The sequence below is a fragment of the Scatophagus argus genome, chromosome 7, assembly GCF_020382885.2.
Source record: "Scatophagus argus isolate fScaArg1 chromosome 7, fScaArg1.pri, whole genome shotgun sequence".
Lineage (NCBI taxonomy): Eukaryota > Metazoa > Chordata > Actinopteri > Scatophagidae > Scatophagus > Scatophagus argus.
The window spans coordinates 19,052,614-19,074,617 of NC_058499.1; the positions used below are offsets into that span (position 1 = coordinate 19,052,614).

Sequence of the window (22,004 nt, forward strand, 5' to 3'; positions counted from 1 at the left end):
GGACCAAAAGTCTTGGCTCGCAATCTACGTTCCAGTTCATCCCAAAGGGGTCAGATGGGGTTGAAGTCAGGACTCTGTGTGGGCCAGTCAAGTTCTTCTACACCAAACTCATCCATCCATGTGTTTATGGACTTTGCTTTGTGCACTGGGACACAGTCATGCTGGAATAGAAAAGGGCCTTCTCCAAACTGTTGCCACAAAGTTGGAAGCATAGCATTGTCCAACATGTCTTGGTATGCTGAAACATTAAGATTACCCTTCACTGGAAGGAAGAGGGCCCACACCAACCCCAACCCCTGAAAAACAGTTCAATACTTTTGTCTATATAGTGTACCCAACTGTCTCCCTAAAGAACTCCATATGCTAATCGTATGCAAGATGTTATTTGTAAATGTCACTCTAAGGCCATGTGATATATGTTGCACCATGTTGTTACAGCACAGTGCCTTTGACAAAAAAGATACAAGGTCCAAAGTCAGCTGCCCCTGATGTACAGTTTGTGGAAAATTCCCAAAATGGCATGCAGAAGTGAGTACACCACTCACAGAGCGGCTCCAATGACGATCTGTGAAGGCTCTGGATGTTCCAGTGGCTGCTTAGGCTCCAAAGTATTAGTATCCACCTTGCATCCATTCAGGGAAGTAGACACAACAGGAGGGCAGAAAGGCATGTACCAGAGCCAGGAGGAAGAGGACACATAAGAGGTGATATCAAAGGGAAGGTTGTAGACTTTCCCACTCTCCAGTGTGTTGCTGGAGTCATCCTCGTGAGCCTTGTTCCAGGCCAAGATGCCTCGTTCATGCTTTGATCCTGTTGGATGTGTATTATATGTGTTAAACAATATTATTACAGCCTCCTGAAGGAATGAGATCACTGATTGTGCTTTCGTGTTATTTTCTGACTTGCTTGTTTGTTTAAAAAGCTTGGGAATGCTGCATCATGTTCAGGAACATTTTTGTCTTGGCCTTCCTCTCCTACTACATTTACAATACTATTATATTTGGAATAAAGCTGAGCCTTCAGTGGAAATTTAGTCTCATGTCCTCTACCTAATTGAATTTTAAACCACTGAATAATGAGGGATTTTGCTACAAAAAAGCATATCTGTTTTATATATATATGTAAAATCTTTAATGTTTATTTATTTTTTTCTGTTGTCTAGTGTTGGTGTTTAGTTATCAGGTGATGACACTATTTGAAACTCTTGACCAAATTTTAGCAGAGTACCCTGTTGTACCCGATGATTAACCATGAACTGCATTTAACACTGAATTTCTGTGGAATGTCCCTTATATTGTCATGATAATCACCTAACACTCAGCAGCCCAGCACTTATAGTCAATCCGCCTTGAAATAAAATAAGTTTATTCCCTTTAGTAGTTTAATTTATATTATATATTTTAATAATGTGATTTGTCAATAGGATGATAATATGACAATTTAAAAGATGAGGATTTAGATTATGGTCATTGATTTATTTAAACATCAGTCAATAAAGTTAATTCAATATTATAATTCATTGAGAAAATACCTGGAATTGTGTTGTCTAGTATGAAGCCAAAGAATCCTCCCACAAACATACTGGTTGTCAGAAGCACCAAAAGAACCTGATCAAGTGCAGCCACACCTGAAAACAACATAATGGAATAAGTTAAACCTCTGTTAAAATAATTAAGCTAAAGTACTTTGCTTTTCATGAATAAGATTATAAAGTAAAATTTTATTCATGTACCTGTAGCAATAGAATCTGGGTTCTTCAATACCCAGTTCGGAATAACCAAACCAGAGAACATCGAGAAGCCAAAAACAAAAATGTTTCGAGATGAATTCATATCTGCATACTGAAAATGTGAGGAGAAAAACACATGAGAACAGGTTAGTACAGTATTCATGCTATAATTATGATGCTATACATATACTAATGCTGAGTGTATACCTGCAAATTAGAAACTCCTGCTGCAGAGATGACACCAAACATAACCATGAACATCCCTCCTATCACAGGTGATGGGATAGTGGTGAATATAGCACCCACTTTACCAAACACCCCCATGACAACCATCAGGACTCCACTGGCTACTATCACCATGCGACTGCCAACCTGCAAAAAGAAAAGAATAAAAGAAAGGCCTGAAACTGTCTGTATTAGTACACCATCAATACAACCTAAGAGTAAAAGTTATGCTTATCTATTAATGTGTCAAATTGAGTAAACAGGATAAACTTCTTCTTATCCTACACATAGGCACTCATGCCTACCTTAGTAATACCAAGGGCTCCAACATTCTCGCTGTATGAAGTAGTACCATTTCCTGTACCCCAGGCTCCAGCCAGCAGACAGCCCAGTCCCTCAATGCCGATGCCCCTGTTGATAGCATGTTTAGGGGGAGGTGGAGCCCCAGAAAGCCTGGCACAAGCGTGGTAGTCCCCTACAGACTCTATCATCGATGAAATAACCCCAGCCAAGATGCCAACCACCCCTGCCAGGCTCACAGTCGGCATCCCCCACTGACCTATTGGGAAGTTTGCATTCAGACATAAGGTAACAGATATAGCTTGCAATATGTTTTTTCTATTAACTTATTTCAGTCTAAAAAGTGACAGTTCGACAATCTCCTACCTGGATATGGAAAAATGAACCAGGGAGCTTGGCTCATAACATCCCCCTTTAGATCAGTGCGGGCCAAGTAACCATACTGGTGTGGATCAGTAGGAAGTACATTATAGATTGTCAAAATGTAGCAAACTAGCCAAGACAAACTGATTCCAAGTAGAACCTGCGGATGCAAACAAAAAAGACAAAATGCATCATTTATTTCATATATCTCGATCCCAAAGACAGACACAACAAGAAAGTCCATTTATTTTAATACATACAGGGAGAATCTGAAATACATAGATGCGGGAGATGTGCAGTTTTTTATCCTTGCTGTACATAGGAAAGGGCACAGGTATGTGACGCAGGTACTGTGAGAACAGGGTAATCAGTGCTGTGGTCCTGTGTGAGAAAGGGACAAAGACAACAGTTCACCATGTGAAATACACATTGTCTAATATCAGTAGGATTGCACTACTTTGTAGCTATAGCTCTGACCAGCCTAAAGCAAAGTAGGGAAACTAAGCAGGTTCTTTGGCAAGGAACTTTTAATAGGCTTTAAACACATTAATGGATTAAGGCCTTATTTCAAGCCTATTAATTTAATAAAAAAAACTTGGTTGCATTCTATGCAGGAGCTCCAACAGATGTAACATAACCTATGAGACAAGTTGTTTCTGTAAAAAGAAATATAAATGACATGAGCTCCTTTTTTCAGATAGCTTGTTTTATTACTGTCTAAAACTAATTACATGCAAACATGATTGCAATTTAGAAAAAAATTAAAAGTCATACATTAAATGTTAAACATTAATTAAATATTCGGCAGGCTTGGAATAAGCTATTAATTTTTGCATTTGCAATTTTTTGCACTCTCTAGAAGAATCATCCTAAATCCTAAATTTTTACCCACATGGCAGCCATGCCCCAGTGGTTGCCAGCACTGATCCCAGCTGAGTCAAATAGGGACAGTCCAATCAGAGAGATGGTGGGAGCAATGGTTAGAGGTCCAATGAAGCGCATGAAGAGGCCAATAAGACCAGAGAAACCAACAAACACCTGGAAGAGTGAGCCCACCATAATGGATCCCTGAAGCTGAAAAAAAAACAAGTAAGATGATGAAGATGTTCCCAGATTTTTGTTACCAAAAATAACATTATAACTTAATTTAGACAGCTGTTTGTGTTGTAATATTGGACCACATTTCCTGGAGGGATGAAGTTCTCTGTTGCTACCAAAAATCTATTTAAACTATAATCTATAGTTCAGTCTGTTTGAACAAGCATTACCATCATGCCACTAACCATTATGAATGATGCATTTTAAGATCCATCAGCCTGACCAGTTCAACTGTTGCATCAGCTGAGTGTTGCTATTGTTTTAACACACGGGAACGAAAATTCAAACTGTCATTAAATGTGCACAGGAAATTTTACCCCACATATTACAATGAGTGCTTACCCCATTACACAGCAATCAGACAATGGCTACTCACTTTTAGCTCCAACACAGTCACTAGAAACAATTGAAATGCAATTTGATACATTCATTATGTTGCATGGGAGTCTTAAAAATCATGTTTTTCAAAGCACAACACTGTAACACAGACATACTACCAGTGTGTGTAAAACTCAGCAGTCTGCACAGTCTGCAGTCTACTAAGCAGTTTTCTTGTCCACTTGGGTGCGAACCTCATCAATGAACATCATGCACACGATCGGCGTTCTCATACATTTGGGAAAGGAAACCCTTACCAGTTACTGAGAAATATATCGCTCTTTAGCTTCTATTGCTGCACTATGTTATATGTCTTTTTGTTCACTAAAAAGAGTTACCCGGAAAGGTTGACAAGAGTGTTAACAATAAACCAAAGACAGAGGCTGCAAGCCGGAAACCCAATCTGCACTTGAATAATACAGCTCAGACTCAAAACTGGAGAGTGGCCCTTTACATGTGTGTAAAATACCTTTCACAGAAAATCATGATGTTTCAGGTGTCACAAAGATCATTTCGGGGAGTTATGCTGTAAATTGAGATAAAAAATATTAGATGGTTTACTTACTGCTCTCATTCGACTTTGCCACACCTCTTTGAAGTCTGAGGAGGAGGTGTTGACTAGGCTGGCATTTTGGGTCCAAGCAGGACATGTCCACTCTGGCATGGACAGCATTGCCAGGGAAGGTGCCAGCAATGTGAAAGTACCACCTTGGAGAATGGGCAGTCTGGAAATAAAGATGTCAAGTGGCAGGGAAGTAGAAAGAAGAAGAAAAGAAGGCATATAGATATGACTTTAGGCTACAATCATTTACATCTTCAGAAATGATTATGTTAAATGTTATGTCAGATAGCCTAGCTGACAGGTAAATTCACATTGGTACTTCAGAAAAGAAATGAACAGTCCACATTATCTTGTCCACCTCAAGAGTCTGTGTGTGTATCTGTAGCCCCGTTTGTCACACACAATTATATGGTTGATTTGAATAATGTGGAGAGAGTGACTGTCTGAATAGACCAACTACTATAAAGGTTAACTGTGTTGAAGCCATCTGCAGTGTAATTATCTTCATTATGCTGCTCACTTCACTGTCAAACACATCACCTAAGATCATAACAGATGTAGTATGAGTAGAAATAAGAGCAGCATATTTGTGAAAACATTGATAATGTGGGGAAATAGTAACGATACACAGCTAGTAAGTACCTTTTGATGAGTTTATAATTTTTCCATCATGAGGAATACAAAAAAAATGACCCTTGTTTTCAATTGGCTTCTCTGGAACAGTGTACCATTAAACATACTCATTGTTTTGCTCACAGCTGACCTCCAGGTATGTGGATTTAGCAAGAGCTAGATTCCAGACATAATAAGATGGAAATTCTTTTCCTAATCCTACTGTGACACCAATATTCAGCCTGCCTGAGTTTGCACACACAAGTACAAGTTCAAGCCAACGAAATGTAGGTTAGGTTTGTAGTTGTGCTGAACAAAACGAGCCAGTAGATCATTTCAAGTTTTTTGTCTGTATTTTGTCACTGCACACCACTTCATAGTGAGTAGCTTTAACCCTGAGAGGAATGCTGTTTTATTTTTGACCAGTAACAAGAAGTGTTCCTCTACTATCATATTGTACCAAATTGTATTGTTTTACATTGAATCCTATTGTATCAGAATTAATTTTTTTGTATTGTACTGAATCATATATGTTTTATTGTTCCTAAATCAATATGTCGTTGCAAGACTACAAAATGCATTTAGCTAATATTAATTTTAAAGGGAAGGTGTCTGAATATGTAATTCAGTCTGTCACTCTCTCATCACAGTTAAAATGCATAAAAGCACCTCAGATGGTCAGTTCACCCCAAAATCAAACATGCATATTTTTCTTCTCACTTATAGAGCTATTTATTTATCTTGACTGTTTTCATGTGAGTTGCCATGTTTTAGAGATATTGTCTATAGAGATACAATACCTGCATTCACTAGAATATAATGAAGCTAGATGGCAATTGGTTCCTAAATGAAACTTCTCACAACAAGATCAGTGGATTGTCTTAAGTAACAAGATATTACTGTTGAGTTTGTGCTCAAGTGCTGTCTACGTCTATTATATTCTTTCTCAACAGCCAGAATCTCCAAAACCTATCAATTCACACCAAAACAATCAAGATGAATAAATAGCAGGAAAAATCTGTATTTTTGATTTTCAGGAGAACTGTCCCTTTATTGTAAAAGCTCTTGTTTCCCTCTGATAATCCCTTAAATAGGAGCTGTGCCCACCAACTCAGGAGAATATTCTATTGTTTATGGTTAAGCCTGCACAGTGACTTTGGCATCCCTCACAGTTCAAAAGAGGTTAAGCAGGAAAGCTGAGAGGATATTTTGTTCTGCCTCTTTAATCAGAAGGACAAGCATGGTTAAGTCCACTTTAATGAACCCTGCTGTACTGCTGCATTCCTTATCTTATCTTTCTATCTTATCCAGTGAATTATTAGATTAGAAAATCTATTGTCTACGGTTATTTCAAATGAAACTAAACATTTATCACTCTAGCATCCTACAGACATTTCCCAGCCCATTAACTTCATCTTCTTTACTTCCTTACCTAATGCCGAAAGCAACTTGCAACAGAGTGCAAATACCAGAGACGAAGAAGATGGTACTGATGAGGTGGCTTTGTGTGAGGCCGTCATGTTGCAGACATAACCCCTGAGACAAGATTAACGGGATGGCGATGATACCTCCAAATGCAGTCAAACAGTGCTGAGAGAGCAAAGAAGAATATCAAGAAATACATATAGTTTATGTTTTGAATTCATGTGCAATGGGGGGGGGGTCCACCTTAGGTATAGGCTAAGCCATAATCCAAACTGATCTCTACATGTTTGTAGAACACTGGACATTATGGTGCACTAGTTCTGTGGACTACGTGTATACCTGGAACGACCCATGACAGGTGCTGTAAAAATGGTAACTGTAATGTTAGATAGGAGAAGAGAGCAGGGAATTGATAAATACAACTTAGTCAGGACTTAGAAGGAAAGTCTGAGTAATCAGAGCTGCTAAGTGCATAAAGCAAACTCTGACTGACTTAACCATCTCATCTGTATCCAAAGCCAATTTCACAATCAGGTTTGCGTGAAATAAAACCAAGTCTAACCAACTGTGAAGGAGGCGTCAAACAGAGCTTCTCATGTGACACTGCGCTCATGTTTGTATTATTATATAACGTCAGAAACTACACAGGCTCTTAGTCAGGAAATGAATGTAGACTAACCGCCAAACATGACATTAAAACCTCTTTGTTGACGCACCTGGATGCCTAGAATGATGCATAGGTACCAGGGAGGTACGTCTGTTACGCAATATGCTAGCTTGTTGCTTTCTCCCTCCATGGACGTGTCCGTTTCCCCTCCACGTTTTGTGTCCGGTAGATCACAGAAGCGCCCTTCAAGCTTCAGCTAGTCAGACAGAAAAGCAGACAGAAGTCAATTAAAGATACATGCAAAGTAATGACATGCTGCGGATACCTCTGTTACATTGTGACTTTGTAATTTTATTATGTAGGTCAAATTTCAAAACAGCAATAACAGAATGCAGAAAGGTCCAAAGCTAAAATTACAGACTGATAATGGATTCCCACATGTTTTTTCACATTTCACATTTTATTCAGGATTTGGATTGAAATTACAAAATACGAACAGTTTCTGCTTCTGTTTCTCTGAGTAAACAGTGTGCCACTTACTTGTTCAGTAATGTGATTTTAAACACAGAGGAGCAAGAATGTACACAAGTACATAAGTACATTTGTGCGTATCCATGAGGCTACTTTTCTGGCTATTCTGTGTGGGGTCAATGATTAACTGACGGTGACATATCTCTACCGTGGTACTAAAAGAGAGTCACAATGTGTGTATTATCCAGTTCAGTGATTTGAGGAGAGATAAGAGGAGAGATTACCAAATAATACTGATACATACAGCCTGGACCTGTTCATGTTCACACAGTAATAAAGTCACTGGATTTTCACGGGATTGTTTACTGGTAGAAATGCTGGAACAAAAACCAAATAAAACTACCTTGTTTTGAAATAATTTAGTTTATCCTTTAAAACAACCAGAAATAGTTTCTCAAGAAAATTTAAAGTATGCAATGTTCTCGAAACATTTCATTGTAAAAATAAGTAAAAATCAAACTTACTGCAAATGCATAGTCTTCAAGACCATTACTTTCCTTTTCGGGAGCCATGTCAGCTTCAGCCTTATAGGTTCAGGTGGTGGACTTCTCGGCCCGCAAATAAAACAGAAAAGTGAAAAAACATGAGCAAAAGGGGAGGGAACACATCAAGAGAGGACTGAAGCGCTTGATAGAGAAGGGAGAGAGCTGGGAGGTGGGAGCACGGGTGGGGTGGGGTTTGGTGGGCATTTCAGTACAGTAGGAAGGAGCTCAGACACAAGATTGCTATGCTTGATGAGTGAAATGAATCCCACCCGCAGCTCATGTGAACCCAATTACAACAGTAACAGCAGCTGACCAACAAGTAGCTATGGCCAGTCAGGAGATGTCCTTTGAGATGGGGTATGACATTTTTTCTTTCCTTTTCCATCTCTCTCTCAAACACACTGTCTTCGGTATCACATATGAAGAGAACTTTGCAGGAAGACTGAAAAAACATGAAGGAGCAGATTGAAGCCAGCGTTTACTGTGTAGTGTTAAGACACAGTGTAGTTGAACTTCTCTTGCACTGCTCTTAAGGGCATAGCTAATTTTAACACCAAATATGTGTTTTTGGAGTGCAGACCCTCATAATTATCACATGGAGCAAATTTGTTATCGATGGTGGGTAAGATGTTCAGTAAATGTTAATTTAATTTTCTAATTTACTGTATAGGTCTTTTTTCCCTGAAAGAATATTAGAATAAATTAGATGATTAGTTTAAATTAAGAGTTTGATAGCAGCCCACATCCACTTAATTAAGAAGCTCCAAAAGAGGGTCTTCATTGTATAGCAGCACAGGAATCTCAGACTTTCACGCTGTTTTTATCTTTATCTCAGTGCATTTTCTCATCCTCCGCCACAGAGTTTTTCGTTTTCATTTCTCTTGTTTATAAGTCAAGTTTAGAAGAAAAAAAAAATCGAGCAATAGCCTACAACATAGTGGAACAATACCAGCTAGAGTTTTTGAAACTACTGCCGCTGCAATCCATCATGTGCTTTTTGAATACTTCCATACATTAAAAGTGCATACATTACAAGGTTCTCAGCATGTGGAGTTACAAAAAATGTACACCTATCATTACTGTGCAATACAAATTTCATGGACCTCATACAGTTCACAGTTGTACACAGTCCAGTGGTCAAGTATATCTACCAGAATCATGTTACAACACAAAGAAAATTTTAAATATGAAAGACTTTGAGTAAAACAACTACTTTAACTAGAAATAGTAGAATATGCAAAATTCTAGCAACATATTTTTGCAGCCAATCTTTTTTTTTAAACAAAACTAGTCTCCCGCCATTCAAGCTGCTTACAATGGTGATCTAAATGCTAATATCGACATGCTAACATGCTCACAATGTCAATGCTAAAACGTTTATATTAAGCAGGTAGTTTAATTTAGTGTATCAACATGCTACTATCTGCTAATAATCAAATGTTTATAAATTTAGAAACTACAATATTGGACAAAATTTCGATGTAGGCCTGATGGTGGCACTAGAGGAAAAGACCAGCAAAGTTATTGCAGTTCACCCTGAGGGGGACATGAATGAGACGCAGCACGACGTATCATGGCAATCCATTCTGTCATTGCAAAGGAATTTATCTTTAAATAACTTGTATATGAGACCCTCATACTGTGGTAAATTGAAACAGAAACAGATAATTATCCTGTGACATGAGGTTATTTAATGATCTTTTCAAACAGTTTGGCCAGAATTCAAAAAGCAGTTTTAAGTTACAGGACACTATGAGACAGTTAAGAACAACTTAAATAGTAGGAATGGGAGCTTGAAAAAAATGCACCAAATAGAACTGCTGTTGGAAATTGAGCTCACATGAATCTTGCTGAGAGAAGCTGGGACATCATGAGGTCTTCTGCTCTGCATGCATGTGACTGACTGCACTAGGATCCATCACATGTCAGGTAGTGAAGACGTGGGATCGATGCCAGGATTCTTTGAAATAATTGTTTTTTTGGAAAGCTGAATTAGTCCAGAATTTTATTGTAAATATTGTGCATGTGTATATTAAATATGACACCTGGTATTTACTTCATTTTAGCTTCATAACCAGTGATTGAAGGAAACGGAATGGAATATGAATCAGCTAAGCCACTGATGACATCTGCTCATTAAAGCTTGCTAATGAAAACGCTGACTCCGTCCACATGAATCAGCTTCATAAATGTGTGTCCAATCACCGTAACCAACAGTTTTCTTTCTTTCTTGCTGGTTGGCCTGGACAGCAGCAGTTTGTTGATTATAACATTGACATCTGAGTTTTTACATCAGGGGCACTTGATCACATGAGGACGTGTGTGTGTGCGTCTGAGCGACTGTTTCAGTTGTTTAAATTGGGTGAAGGGTAGCGTGCAATCACCACTGAGCAGAGAGGAAATCTTCTCCAGGATAATGTGTTGCACGTGTTGAAATTAATAGGAGAAAATGTGAACTAAAAACTCAAGCACAGATAATTAAATAAATAAATAAAAATATCTCCTCCTGGTTTGTGTGAGATCTGGTTAAAATCTATCATAACATTGGGAATATTGGAACATACACCAAAATTTTGGTATATTTTTACAGTACTGCACAACACAAACTTCTTTTATTGTAACAAGAATCGCATTTTATCATAGCAACGTATCTTTTTAATTTATTAGAAAGTAGAAAGTCTGAGCCGTTCAGTCTGCACTGCATCAGTGTGACCTTGGGGGTATGCCTGTCTGTCACTGATCAGCTGGAGGAGTACGCACTCACAGGCAACATCAAGCATTATTTTCATTCCTGACTGATCTGTGATCAGTGGAACTGCTCTTGTTTAAACATAAAACAGTGCAGTGATATGAATAATAAAGCTTATTTAGTTCACTTTCACTTCATACATTAATTCATAAGCGACTAAATAGCATAAAACTTTCTGGCCAATCCTGTCAGCGCGTATAGAGCTGATGCTGTGCGTTGTCTCTCTGATGGGGAGAGACTTCAGCGTATTTCAGCAGCATGTTCATCATCATTTTTATCAGGTGCAAAAAGAATTTGTACTCTGAATAGCCAAGTTGAATTTCACAATTTTTAAAAATAATGCAGCGACAAGTGAATAAATCACCATAAAAGGGTGGACAATATACTATTTGGTATTTCAAAAGGTACATTTAGCCTCCACTACAGGCCTGGTTTCATCTGGTACGCTCTCACTGCATCCCGTGACTCGTCTAATTGCAAGAATGCAGTTTTGAGAGCTATAATTGCTTTAATAATCTTGACCTTTGTTTTCGCTCTCATCTGTGATGGAAAGCAAAACCTTTGTTGGTAAAATGTTTTTTTTTTCACCATGCCCTTTAAAGTATTGTGTGCTTGCTGAAATTAATATGTTGTTCTTTTAGTCAAATCTACTCATGACTTCACATCCTGCACACCAGATTACTTACAGACCAGAAGACACACATGTGGGTCTCGTTGTGTTACTCACAAGAGACCGGAGAAGTAGAAAACAGCACCACCTACAGGGTTCACGGTAATATTGCAAACCGTACTGGATATGAAACTAGAAAGGTTATTGCATGACTGCACCTGTCTGCGTGTGACGAACTAAAAGAAACATCATTTATATTTTCATTTTTAAATCACTGCTGCTGAAAAGAGATTATAATTTAAATACACTGCATGTATTTATCATCTGTCAATGATGGGTTAAAGGACCAGGAAGAGTTTTCTATAGACTGAGATAGTGGTCCCGATGATGTCATTAGGGGTATCTAAAGTTTGGGCATGGATAAGTTACTGGACACCCTATGGTAGACAAACCATGGTAAAGTAGCTAAGGAGCCATTTAAATGGAGAATACATGGTGCAGGAGTGTATAGATTGCTCTACATGCCAGGACAATGTTTGGAAGACTTTCCGACATTATGTCTGCCACCACCTTTAAGGTTTAGTATCTTCATGTATACACAGTAAACCTGAAAGCTTTTTAACTTTCTCTCATTTACATGTTGCCATGCCAGTAAAAAAAAAACCAAAAACATGAGCTACTTTTTTCCTGATCTGTTTTAAGCTAACTTTTCAAAAAAAGAAAAAAGAAAACAAAGCGTTACCCATCCAAACCACTGTACTGACCTTCCTCACAGCAGACATTTTGACTTGCTGTGGTGTAATTAAAAAAACTGTTGAGTCTCCCATTAAGCCATCCAAGAGAGTCAACACACACAGTACATACAATACCAGGTCCTCCTCTCAGTGGAGTGCCGCCATCATCAATGCTATTAAACACACATGCTATGAAATGTTAAAATGTCTGCCATGGAGAAATTCTTATCTTCAGAGAATCAATAATGAATGTACTGAAGAGCCAGCACCACTAGGTGGTGACATACTAAACACACAAAACCGTATCAACTATGATCTTGTGATCTCAGTGTTTCTGAAAGGTGAACTGGGGTGTGAGAGGGTATTCTGAGGCCAGGGTGATAAACATTAATCTCCCAGTAACTTTGCCAATAAGAGAGACGGCAAAAATTTAAATATGATTTTAATGTTATCTGGGTTTTAATCACACCACAGAACCACAGAGATTTTTTTCTGAGCTTGGCCTCTGCAACTCAAGAATTTGTTTTTATGCTGGTTACAATGAAGGAAGTAAAACCTTAGGGTAAATGTAACAATTTACTCAAGTAGATGATAGTATCAGGGGCAATCATTTACAATAAGCATACCATAAACTGAAGGTTCTTAAGAAACAGAAAAAACTTGCCTGTTGCTCCTCCCTAATAATGACCATGTGGGCAGGAAAGGGAGGACAACCTTACCTTCCACACCTTGCATACAGCACAGAGCACAATAGATATCCCAAAGGGCAGAAGAAGTCAGGCAGCAAGAGTTTCTTCAACCTTAGTGGTGTGCATAAGAGGACTTATTTTGTGTCTGTTCTACATAGGCTTGTCTGAGAACAAAGGTGCTGGTGACAGGGGAGAAACTGCTGGGAATGTGGAACACGGGAAATACAGAGAAAGAGTCCGGCATGGATGAAGAAAGGGAATCTCAACCAAGCAAACAATTATCCCATTCGATTGAAGAAATACTGAGGAGGCCAGCATGTGTCCGGAAAGACAAAAGAGTTCATTGTAACTGGTCTTTTATCAAGGAGAACACCAGAATATCTAACCAGCCTTCAAGTGCAGGTATATTTTTATTATTTCTTTTTCAAACTCTCCCAAGAGAAGTTGATATACCATAGCTTTTGTTACAATATTCCTGTAATTTTTGGACTTTTCTCTCTGCTAATAGAAACTCCCCAAATCAGACTAGAGTCTCCAAAAACCACCACAGACTGCACGAGTGAGTATTATGATTTATAAAATAGAAAAAACGAGACTAACTTACTGTGAGCGTCAAGTGTTACAGTGGAAAGGTCAGTGACAATTATTTCATTTTAGGTCAAAGAAAAAAGAGGCAAACCAGAGTTACGTTCACACCCTTCCAGGTTCAGGAGCTGGAGAAAGTCTTCCAGCAGAGTCACTATCCGGACGTCAACGCCAGAGACCAGTTAGCCTCTCACCTGCACCTCACTGAGGGCCGAATACAGGTAGGACTCATGCAGCTCATCATTTGTGATGGTTAATTGCTGATTTGTTTGACTTTTTTACTGTCCACAGTTGTTTGTGCTGGTGGCCCTCAGTGCCATCTTTTTTTCTTTGTTTGAAATTGCTATGACAAAGTTCAAATCTGCAAAACAGCAACACGTTTTTTTTACACCTGATTTACTGCTGACATTTCTTTTTAACTGTGAAAGGAGGGGGTACTAACAATTCAGTGAATGTTGGACTGATTATATTAAATAGTGATCAGTGGAACAATAGCAATGCTCTTTGGACAGCTGCTTAGATAAGGTATTGCATCCCAAATGATAAATGACACATAATAGTGAGCACTAAAAAATTGATGACTTATTGATCACCCTGGGTGATCTGGGTCAACACAGTGTTGTATGCAGGTAGTTTTGGACAGCTCACAATACGTTTGTGATTGTTTTAAAGTGTTTCAATCTTTTTGTGTTTAATAATGGGTTAAAATTACTAGAATTTAGTTTAAGTAATGAGCTCAATCGGGAGATAAACTATATATATATATATATATATATATATTACTAGCACTGGGTCCAAGCGGGTGAGTTTATAACCCTCTGATCTTTACTGTCCTCAGAGGAAAGTAATGACAAAAAAGGTCTTTCTACATTCAGCTACATACGTATGGCTAAGTTATGCACTTATGTTATGTCCATTATGTTATGTTATCTTTTATTTTATGTTATTTATTTATTTGTTTTTTTGCATGTTTTTTTTTTCCTGCTTCAGATTTGGTTCCAGAACCGCAGAGCCAAATGGAGGAAAGCTGAAACACTGAAGGACATAGAACTGATGACTAAACAGCACATACAGTCAGCCAGTCACCCCCTGCTTTATTATGAGGTAACTCAGGACTAATCATTTTGTAAACGGCACCTATCACATAAAGTTAATCTGTGCACCGAATATTTGTTCATTACAGTCCCATACAAGATCTTTCACAATTGCAAAGTGTTTCAGAAATATAAAAAGTGTAAGTTACAACAGTTTTAAAAATTAAAATACAGTAAAATCAGATTTAAGAAAACATTTAAAACTGATATAATGAATACATATGTATACATAACAGCAACAACTGCATCATCTTAAGTATAATCCTTTAATGTGGACCAGTGGTCTATAATCATATGCTCACTTAAAAGATATTTTGTGTTGCTGTATGAAGCAGCATCAGTCTTTTCACAAATACAACAATATGATTTGATCCTGGAAAATTGACCCTTGCAGGTACACTATATGGACAAAAGTAGTGGGGCACCTGACCATAACAACAACCAGAACTTTAATAACATTGCATTCTAAATACGTAGACAGTTTTCCAGCTATAACAGCTTCCACTCTTCTAGGACGGCTTTCCATGATGATGATCCAGATTTTAGAGTGTTTCTGTGGGAATTTTTGCCCATTCATGCAGTAGAGAATTTGTGAGGTCAGGCACTGTTGCTGGAAGAAAAGGCCTGGCTCACAGTGTCCTTTCCACTTCATCCCAAAGGTGTTGAATGGGGTTGAGGTCAGGGCTCTGTGTGGGCCAGTCAAGTTCTTCCACACCAAACTCATCCAGCCATGTCTTTATGGACTTTGCTTTGTGCACTGGGACATAGCCATGCCGGAATAGCACAGGGCCTTCCCCAAACTGTTGCCACAAAGTTGGAAGCATAGCATTGTCCAACATGTCTTGGTATGCTGAAGCATTAAGATTTCCCTTCACTGGAAGTGAGGGGCCGAGCCCAGCCCCTGAGAAAGAGTCCCATAAAGAGGTGTGTCAAGATAATTTTGTCTATGTAGTCTATCTAATCCAAACTGTATACTGTACGGTCTGATCAGATTAAATTAATGATTGCTTTGTCCTTTCTTTGAGATAACTTCTCATCAGTATGCACTCTCCCAGCCACAGGCATGCTGTCTACCATGCTGCTCACCTAAACCCCTTCAACCACGACTGTTCCTTGTCAACATCAACACCCGCCTTGCTGACCGACACACTTTCCCCAGATCACACGACCCTGTATTTTGACCCACTGCGGACGGACAGATAGCACCTTTAGCATTCTTACAAATGAGGACACTACTGTGTATGTGGTGCAAAGACCATATTGACTTTCTGTATGTGTAAACTATAATGACTGTTGATTGATGAGTTATTTTTAATTGTCAGAATGTGTTCTGTTTGTTTTGTCAACTTGAAATGAAGTTTGCATATTATCAACCGAATGTTTTTCATTTATCAGTGAAGTCCAAAAAAATCACAATGAACATCCTGCCTCCCCACTGAAAGCATTCAGTTGTTCTTTGACAGAAAAGACCTTGAGATAAGTCTGCACTCATGCATTTGTACAGATCAAGGTTTGAGAACACTCAGTGCTGTGGCATACTTCTCAGTAGAGAGCTGTGTCTGTGCTGTATTATTGTGCAGGAAAGCTTTTTTAATTTTTTCATGACACCACACATACTTGTCAGAGATAAGATACAATGCTGCCATAAAGCGTTTGACTTTCTGACAACCCGTTCTTATCTTAATTTGGCCCCTTAAGTCAGGGGTTATTGGCAGGTCAACGAGAAATTCAGCAACCAGCTTAAGGTGCGGACGATTACTGTGCATTGAGGATGTAGATATGCATACAGCTGTGAGTACACAGTTACAGAAAACATGTATATGTGGATGTCTTTGTTCTTCTTTATTTATTTTGTTAAACTAGTATTACATGTTAGGCTACTGCAAATGTGATTTACAATCTTCCCTGTAATAATGTAACCACTTAACTATCTATGTAGCTTCCATTCACATGAAAACCTGTTTCTTGTGACAGCGATATTCTTCCGTGGAAAGGCTCCAACAATTACACGAACTGCTTACATCCTCTCCCTTCAAAAACATATTCCATATATATTTTTCAGATAATTAGCAATTATAAGAAAGATAACACAGCATCACATTTACTATCTATAATATAACTGATTAAATTTAACAAGCCTCTTGGTGTGTGTCAACTTTTCACCCCGGTCATATCCACTTTTATTGCAACTGTTTGCTGTAAAGATAACTTTATCTTGCTCCTGGCTGCAGGGGCAGGGGTTACAGAAAGGACAGAAATAGTTGCTGGAGAGAATCAAACAAAAAACCTTGACCGCGCTTGTGCAACCATAATTTTATCATAATGTGAGTTTCTAATGTGAGAACATGACAAAAATGTTTTCCATGGCACAGAAAAGGCCATACATTAATTGTCATAATCCTGAATGGTACAACTAAAATACAGATGTTGTAAATGTTTTGTCAGTTGTCCACCCTGCTGCTCAGTACAGGAGTGGCACTGAGACTGTTTGAGGATTCAGAGGAATGACTGATGCACCTCTGCAGAAGAGTTTCAAGTTGTTTGGAGTATTTGCTAGAAATAGAAATATCATCTAACATAATAGGAAAACAGGTTGTTTTCCTATATTGTATTCTAACAGCGGGTTGACAAGTCCATGAGGAAGATGAAATTCATTCAGGCTCATCAGTTTTGTTTGTTCTGAATGCCTTTATTTTGAATTTAAAAAGTGCAATAACCTATTTCTGTCCCTCCTTAGGAGAAACAAAGACAAACTACGCACACATCCTTTAATCGTCAAGTTAATATGGTGCATCACTGCTTTATAGTGCTAACAGCCTATAGCAGAGAATACTACAGGCAGATTTTTCTCCATTAAAGTTTTTACACTTGTAATGTGTTATATACAGTAGTACAGATTATGAAGCTCTTTTAGACTAATTTATGATTGAAACTGACCCTATTGTGTAAAAATTACATGCAAAGTGAAATCAGTTCTTTCATTCCTCCACCCAGTGTTTTGTTTTTTTTGTGACACAAGAGTTAAATGTGAATACTGAGGACCATTTCTTTCCATTTGGTTAAAAGTCTGGGGTGGGATTGGGCAAGTAGGATTTTGAGACGCGTAAAAGTAGAAATATTCGAGGCTATGCCTTAAAGCAGCGGACAGGTGGCGCCCTTGCATCCATGAATAAGCAGAAATGATGTTTTGCTGAGTGTCATGCTTGAAGCAACACTGACCTGTTTTTAAAGCGCAAGGCCTTTTATTTATCAGCCCTTGTGCTTGTTTCAGTGTTCCGCACCTGCTGTTAGGAGCTGCTGACAGCACTGCGGAGGAACGTGCAGCCCAAATATTCTTTTTTTTATTCAGATTTTTAGTTTACATTTCCGTATACTGCCTGCACCGGCTTTCAGGAGGGGGGGGCGGATATTCAGCATCTCTCAGCCTCCGCCCGCCTCTGTGCTCCGTCCAAAGCGGTGGAGACACAGTGGGAGCCGCAGACCGGCGGGGGGACAGTCAGAGAGGGGCGATGGCCGCCGATGGAGGATGCGGGGAATCGGTGGATCATTACCGGGTCGAGTTGGAGCGGCTCACCCAGGAACTGGCCGAGGCGAACCGGGAGAAGATCAGGGCTGCGGAGTGCGGTCTGGTCGTCCTGGAGGAGAACCAAGCGCTGAAGCAGAAGTATGCAGAACTGGAGACCGAGCAAGAGACTCTCAGGAAGGAGTTGGAGCAGTTACAGGAGGTAGGAGCACCTGGTTCTGCTGCTTTTCTTCACCCTGTGAGGGGGGAAAACACACTGCAGTCAGGCGTATGCGATCTCTCACATGCCCCCCAGCAGGGTGTCCACCTAACGCTGTGAGTGATGTCTTGTTTGTTGTGTTCATATACACTCCCTGTCTGTGTCCGTGCAGAGGAGAGTCAGAGTGGGCAGTAGGAACCGGCAGGGGTCGTTATGTGGTCTCCAGGGTCACCAGCAAAATGAGGAATATTTTACTGTCACTAAATTGAATTCAGTTGAAACTCCACCATTTCGGGGTGTTTAAAATTTCCCATAATGCTATAGGTTTTATCCTGTAATAGTATAATATATGCTCTTACTGTGGAGGCCACAGTACTTGACATTGCAATGTATTTATTGCAAGCTCAGGACTCTGCAAGAGCACTGTAAGATCTCACACCTTTGTGTTCTATTGTTTCAGGATGCCTACTGTGTGTGTGCGCAGCAACTGTCATTACTTTCAGGCAATTGTGCTTGGACTCAGAGGTTTTTGGTACTTTGCCAAGATATATACCCAGAAATCCCTCAGTAATTTGATCTTCACAGTTGTTCACTACAGTTTGCGTGTTGACTCATTTGTCAGAATGACAAGATAAGAGTCTCTAATAAAGAATGTGTGAACATGCATCAAGACTTAGGCTGCAGTGAAGACGGAGGCTCTTAGAAAATACATTTCTTCCTGCACCAAAATGCTGTGTTGTTGAAACATTACGAGTATTGGGGTTGGTCGTACAACTATTTAAAGTGCCGTGTGATCCAGACGGAATAATGAATGCTGGCTTTCGTCATACATTCAGTCATTTGTGCTACAAGAAGCTCATGGTTGTTTATAGAGAAGCTAAGGAGCCAAAGGACAGAGAGAAAGCTAAATATGAGACAAAGAAGGAGGGATATCGGGTCTTTGCTGCCAACTTATAAAGCCTCATCATTATTTAAACAGTGTCATCTCTAAACATGGGCACACCAGGCAGTCGCAATGCTTAAAGTGAAAAGCAAATTAGAGCTGCAACAATGTGATTAGTCGATTTAGTGATCAACAGAAAATTATTTCATTCAGTTATTTCACTTCATTCATGTAAGTTATTTAACCTGTAAAATGACAGATTTTTGATTGTTTCATGTTCTCCAATTTCATGTTGTCAGACTGTTAATACCTGTGTTGACTCACATGTAACTGATCAACAGAAACTTGAGCAACCTGAGATACATCTACCTCACACTAAGAATTATAGCTGCATGAAAGCACAAGTGCAAAAACATACAGTTTTATCAAAGGTACACAATGAATGTGTGTGTGTTCATAAGAAAATATGATAATGTCAAATGTTCTGCCTCTATTACTGACAGCATTGGTCATGTTACATTATGCATGCATGGTTATACAATGTATTTGCATCCACTGTCTTCACAGTGCTTTTTCACTCCAGTGCTTGGCTTATTGAACATGTAGTTTTGGCTTGCGTGCAAAATCCAAATGGTCTTTGTGCAGATTACAGCAGAAAGTTAAAATGAAGAGACAGCCTGATACAGCTGACAGCAGAGCCCTGTCCAGCTGATATCTCACACTTATGGATTGTTGGATGATGATGAGGGAAAATATGACGAGACAGACAAGAGAAACGAGTCGTAAAACATCTGGCTGTGTTGGGGAAGGCCATGGGAGTAGGATGAGATGGAGAGGTGAAATTGGATGAGTAGCAGTAGATACCAGAAGAAGAAACAACGACAAGAGACAAAGAGTCTAAACCAGTTGTCGGATCTTTCTCAGTATCATGGATGGTTCATATAGTCAATCAGTACACAATATACACGGTTCTCTTGCATGATTTGTAAATTTCCATAGTGCTAAAAAGCAGCAGTGCTCTTTGAAGTGATCTGTCTGCATCCATTGTCTGTTTCCCCCCACCTGCCTGTCTGTCCATCTCTCCGTCTCTCTGTCTTTGTGAGAGGGAACAATTTCTGGAGGCTGTATTACTTCCACAGGAAAAAAAACAAAAAAAACACATCCTGGTTCCTATCTGTCTGTTGCACACGTTTATGAATATGAGACCGAATGGCAGAGTGCAAACCTGCCATCCTACTCTCACTGCACTCAGGAAAGGGCAGGGAAACTGCAAATGGAAAATGGAATTGCTTCTGGGACTGAGTGGCCCAACTATGTGATAACGGTTGTTTATTCTTATGAAAGACCAGAAATCCATTACACTGTCTGACCATCCTTATTTTTTATTTGAGATAGATAGTATTGTCTGTTTCATCCAATCAGAAAACACTCTGCTATATGATGGTTTTAAAAAATAATTGCATCATGCATGCATTTTTTTTTAATTGTTATAAATTTCACGAGTGTATGCCGTTGTGTGTGCCGATGTGTACGTGCACACTGACCAGATTTGCATGCATGTTTCTACTGTGTTTGCATATGTTCTGGGGTGACACATACGCCAACATGGCTGTCTGCCCTCAGTCCAAGTCCCAGCTGGTGGAGAACAACTGACCAGAGTACTGCTTGTACTACACACATACACACACACACACACACACAAAAATCCATGCAGAACAATAGTGCCTCAGCTGCTGTAATACTGGATTAATTTAATCTTGCTGTACCAAACTTTGTTTCTGGTGGAGTTTTGTATCTGGCTGCATTTAATATTAGCCACAATGAAACAACAACACAAGGCCGTGATGACAGGCTGACATCCTCCAGTGGAAATTTGTGCCGTATCTGATGATTATTTTCATTATTGATTAATGCACTGATTATTTTCTCTTCTTACTGTTTCCCAGAACCTATGATGACATCTTAAAATAGTGTGTTTTGTTCAACCAGGAGTCCAAAACACAAAGATTTTCATTTCTGCAAATTCTTCCTCTTGAATTTTTGGCAGTTTAGCTTGCTATTAATCAGTTACTAAAAGATTTGCCAAATCATTTTCAGTTAAAGACTAATCTAATGATTGTTTCAGCTCTCTGAGAAATTCTTTTGTCTCTTTAGTTGTCTTCTCATTTCATAGAAAAAAATATCAAGAGATGGCAGACTAATATTTTCTTGAAATCAGGTGGTTTTCAATATATTATTATTTGCTCGGCACACTCTTAAGGATAAGCTGCATGTCTCTCTTTGCATTCTGCAGGGCCCAAGCAGAAAAAGGATGCTCAGAGTGTGTTTTGGACCTGAAAGCAAGAATGGTTTTCTCTGTGGTGTACTCTTCTCTCCTGTATTTTCCTTTCAGCTAGCTCCTTCACTTAGCCTCTCTCCCTGTCTTTCTCTCTCTGCCTGCTGGCCGAATCACTCTCTCATTCCTTGTATCCCTGTGTGTGCACGTACTGTATGTCTCTGGATAGCTGCCTAAGCAATGACGGAGACACCATTAGCCTTGTGGTTCTGGCTTGTTAGCGCTGTCTCTGGGCAGATCAACCTCCGTCAGGACAGAGGAGGAAGGCGGAGGATGCCAACACTGCAG

At 39.2% G+C, this 22,004-nt stretch overlaps 3 protein-coding genes across 7 annotated transcripts in view; 2 read left to right on the forward strand and 1 right to left on the reverse strand.

Moving 5' to 3' along the window:
- Window positions 1-153: 153 nt before the first annotated feature.
- On the reverse strand, window positions 154-8,419 carry slc23a4 (solute carrier family 23 member 4). Its single transcript, XM_046394412.1, has 12 exons — window positions 8,295-8,419; window positions 7,409-7,555; window positions 6,700-6,857; window positions 4,659-4,818; window positions 3,510-3,691; window positions 2,878-2,998; window positions 2,621-2,777; window positions 2,260-2,513; window positions 1,937-2,101; window positions 1,733-1,841; window positions 1,532-1,627; window positions 154-810 (listed from the first exon to the last, which is right to left on the reverse strand). Exons 1-12 carry the CDS (start codon window positions 8,340-8,342, stop codon window positions 542-544), a joined length of 1,866 nt encoding a protein of 621 aa, XP_046250368.1. The 5' UTR covers window positions 8,343-8,419; the 3' UTR covers window positions 154-541.
- A 4,724-nt stretch (window positions 8,420-13,143) lies between these two features.
- LOC124062585 (intestine-specific homeobox-like) lies at window positions 13,144-17,214 on the forward strand. Of its 2 annotated transcripts, none has more exons than XM_046395478.1 (5): window positions 13,144-13,499; window positions 13,606-13,656; window positions 13,755-13,903; window positions 14,673-14,786; window positions 15,802-17,214. In XM_046395478.1, the coding sequence occupies exons 1-5, from the start codon at window positions 13,304-13,306 to the stop codon at window positions 15,955-15,957; spliced, it is 666 nt and encodes a 221-aa protein (XP_046251434.1). In that variant the 5' UTR covers window positions 13,144-13,303; the 3' UTR covers window positions 15,958-17,214. The 2 variants fall into 2 exon arrangements, with proteins under 2 accessions (XP_046251434.1, XP_046251435.1); XM_046395479.1 differs by having other exon boundaries at window positions 13,148-13,499; window positions 15,832-17,214.
- A 782-nt stretch (window positions 17,215-17,996) lies between these two features.
- The window catches only part of bicd1a (bicaudal D homolog 1a), a 30,643-nt gene continuing 26,635 nt past the window's right edge, over window positions 17,997-22,004 (forward strand). For 3 of the 4 annotated variants that reach the window (XM_046395084.1, XM_046395087.1, XM_046395085.1), the window contains exon 1: window positions 18,136-18,501. In XM_046395084.1, coding sequence (XP_046251040.1) covers window positions 18,286-18,501 — 216 coding nt within the window. In that variant the 5' untranslated portion in view covers window positions 18,136-18,285. Of the gene's footprint in view, window positions 18,502-22,004 lie in introns of all 4 variants that reach the window. The other variant, XM_046395086.1, reaches the window with a different exon arrangement.

What these genes read in the sequence shown, in the direction of transcription:
- slc23a4 (XM_046394412.1), bottom strand. Translation starts at nt 8,342, where the DNA reads ATGGCTCCCGAAAAGGAAAGTAATGGTCTTGAAGACTATGCATTTGCA. An exon ending in TTGAAGACTATGCATTTGCA is followed by an intron (nt 7,556 to 8,294) that starts GTAAGTTTGATT and finishes CTGTCTGACTAG; the next exon opens with CTGAAGCTTGAAGGGCGCTT. An exon ending in GCATCATTCTAGGCATCCAG is followed by an intron (nt 6,858 to 7,408) that starts GTGCGTCAACAA and finishes TTGCTCTCTCAG; the next exon opens with CACTGTTTGACTGCATTTGG.
- LOC124062585 (XM_046395478.1), top strand. Translation starts at nt 13,304, where the DNA reads ATGTGGAACACGGGAAATACAGAGAAAGAGTCCGGCATGGATGAAGAA. An exon ending in TCACTGAGGGCCGAATACAG is followed by an intron (nt 13,904 to 14,672) that starts GTAGGACTCATG and finishes TTCCTGCTTCAG; the next exon opens with ATTTGGTTCCAGAACCGCAG. An exon ending in ACCCCCTGCTTTATTATGAG is followed by an intron (nt 14,787 to 15,801) that starts GTAACTCAGGAC and finishes CCTTTCTTTGAG; the next exon opens with ATAACTTCTCATCAGTATGC.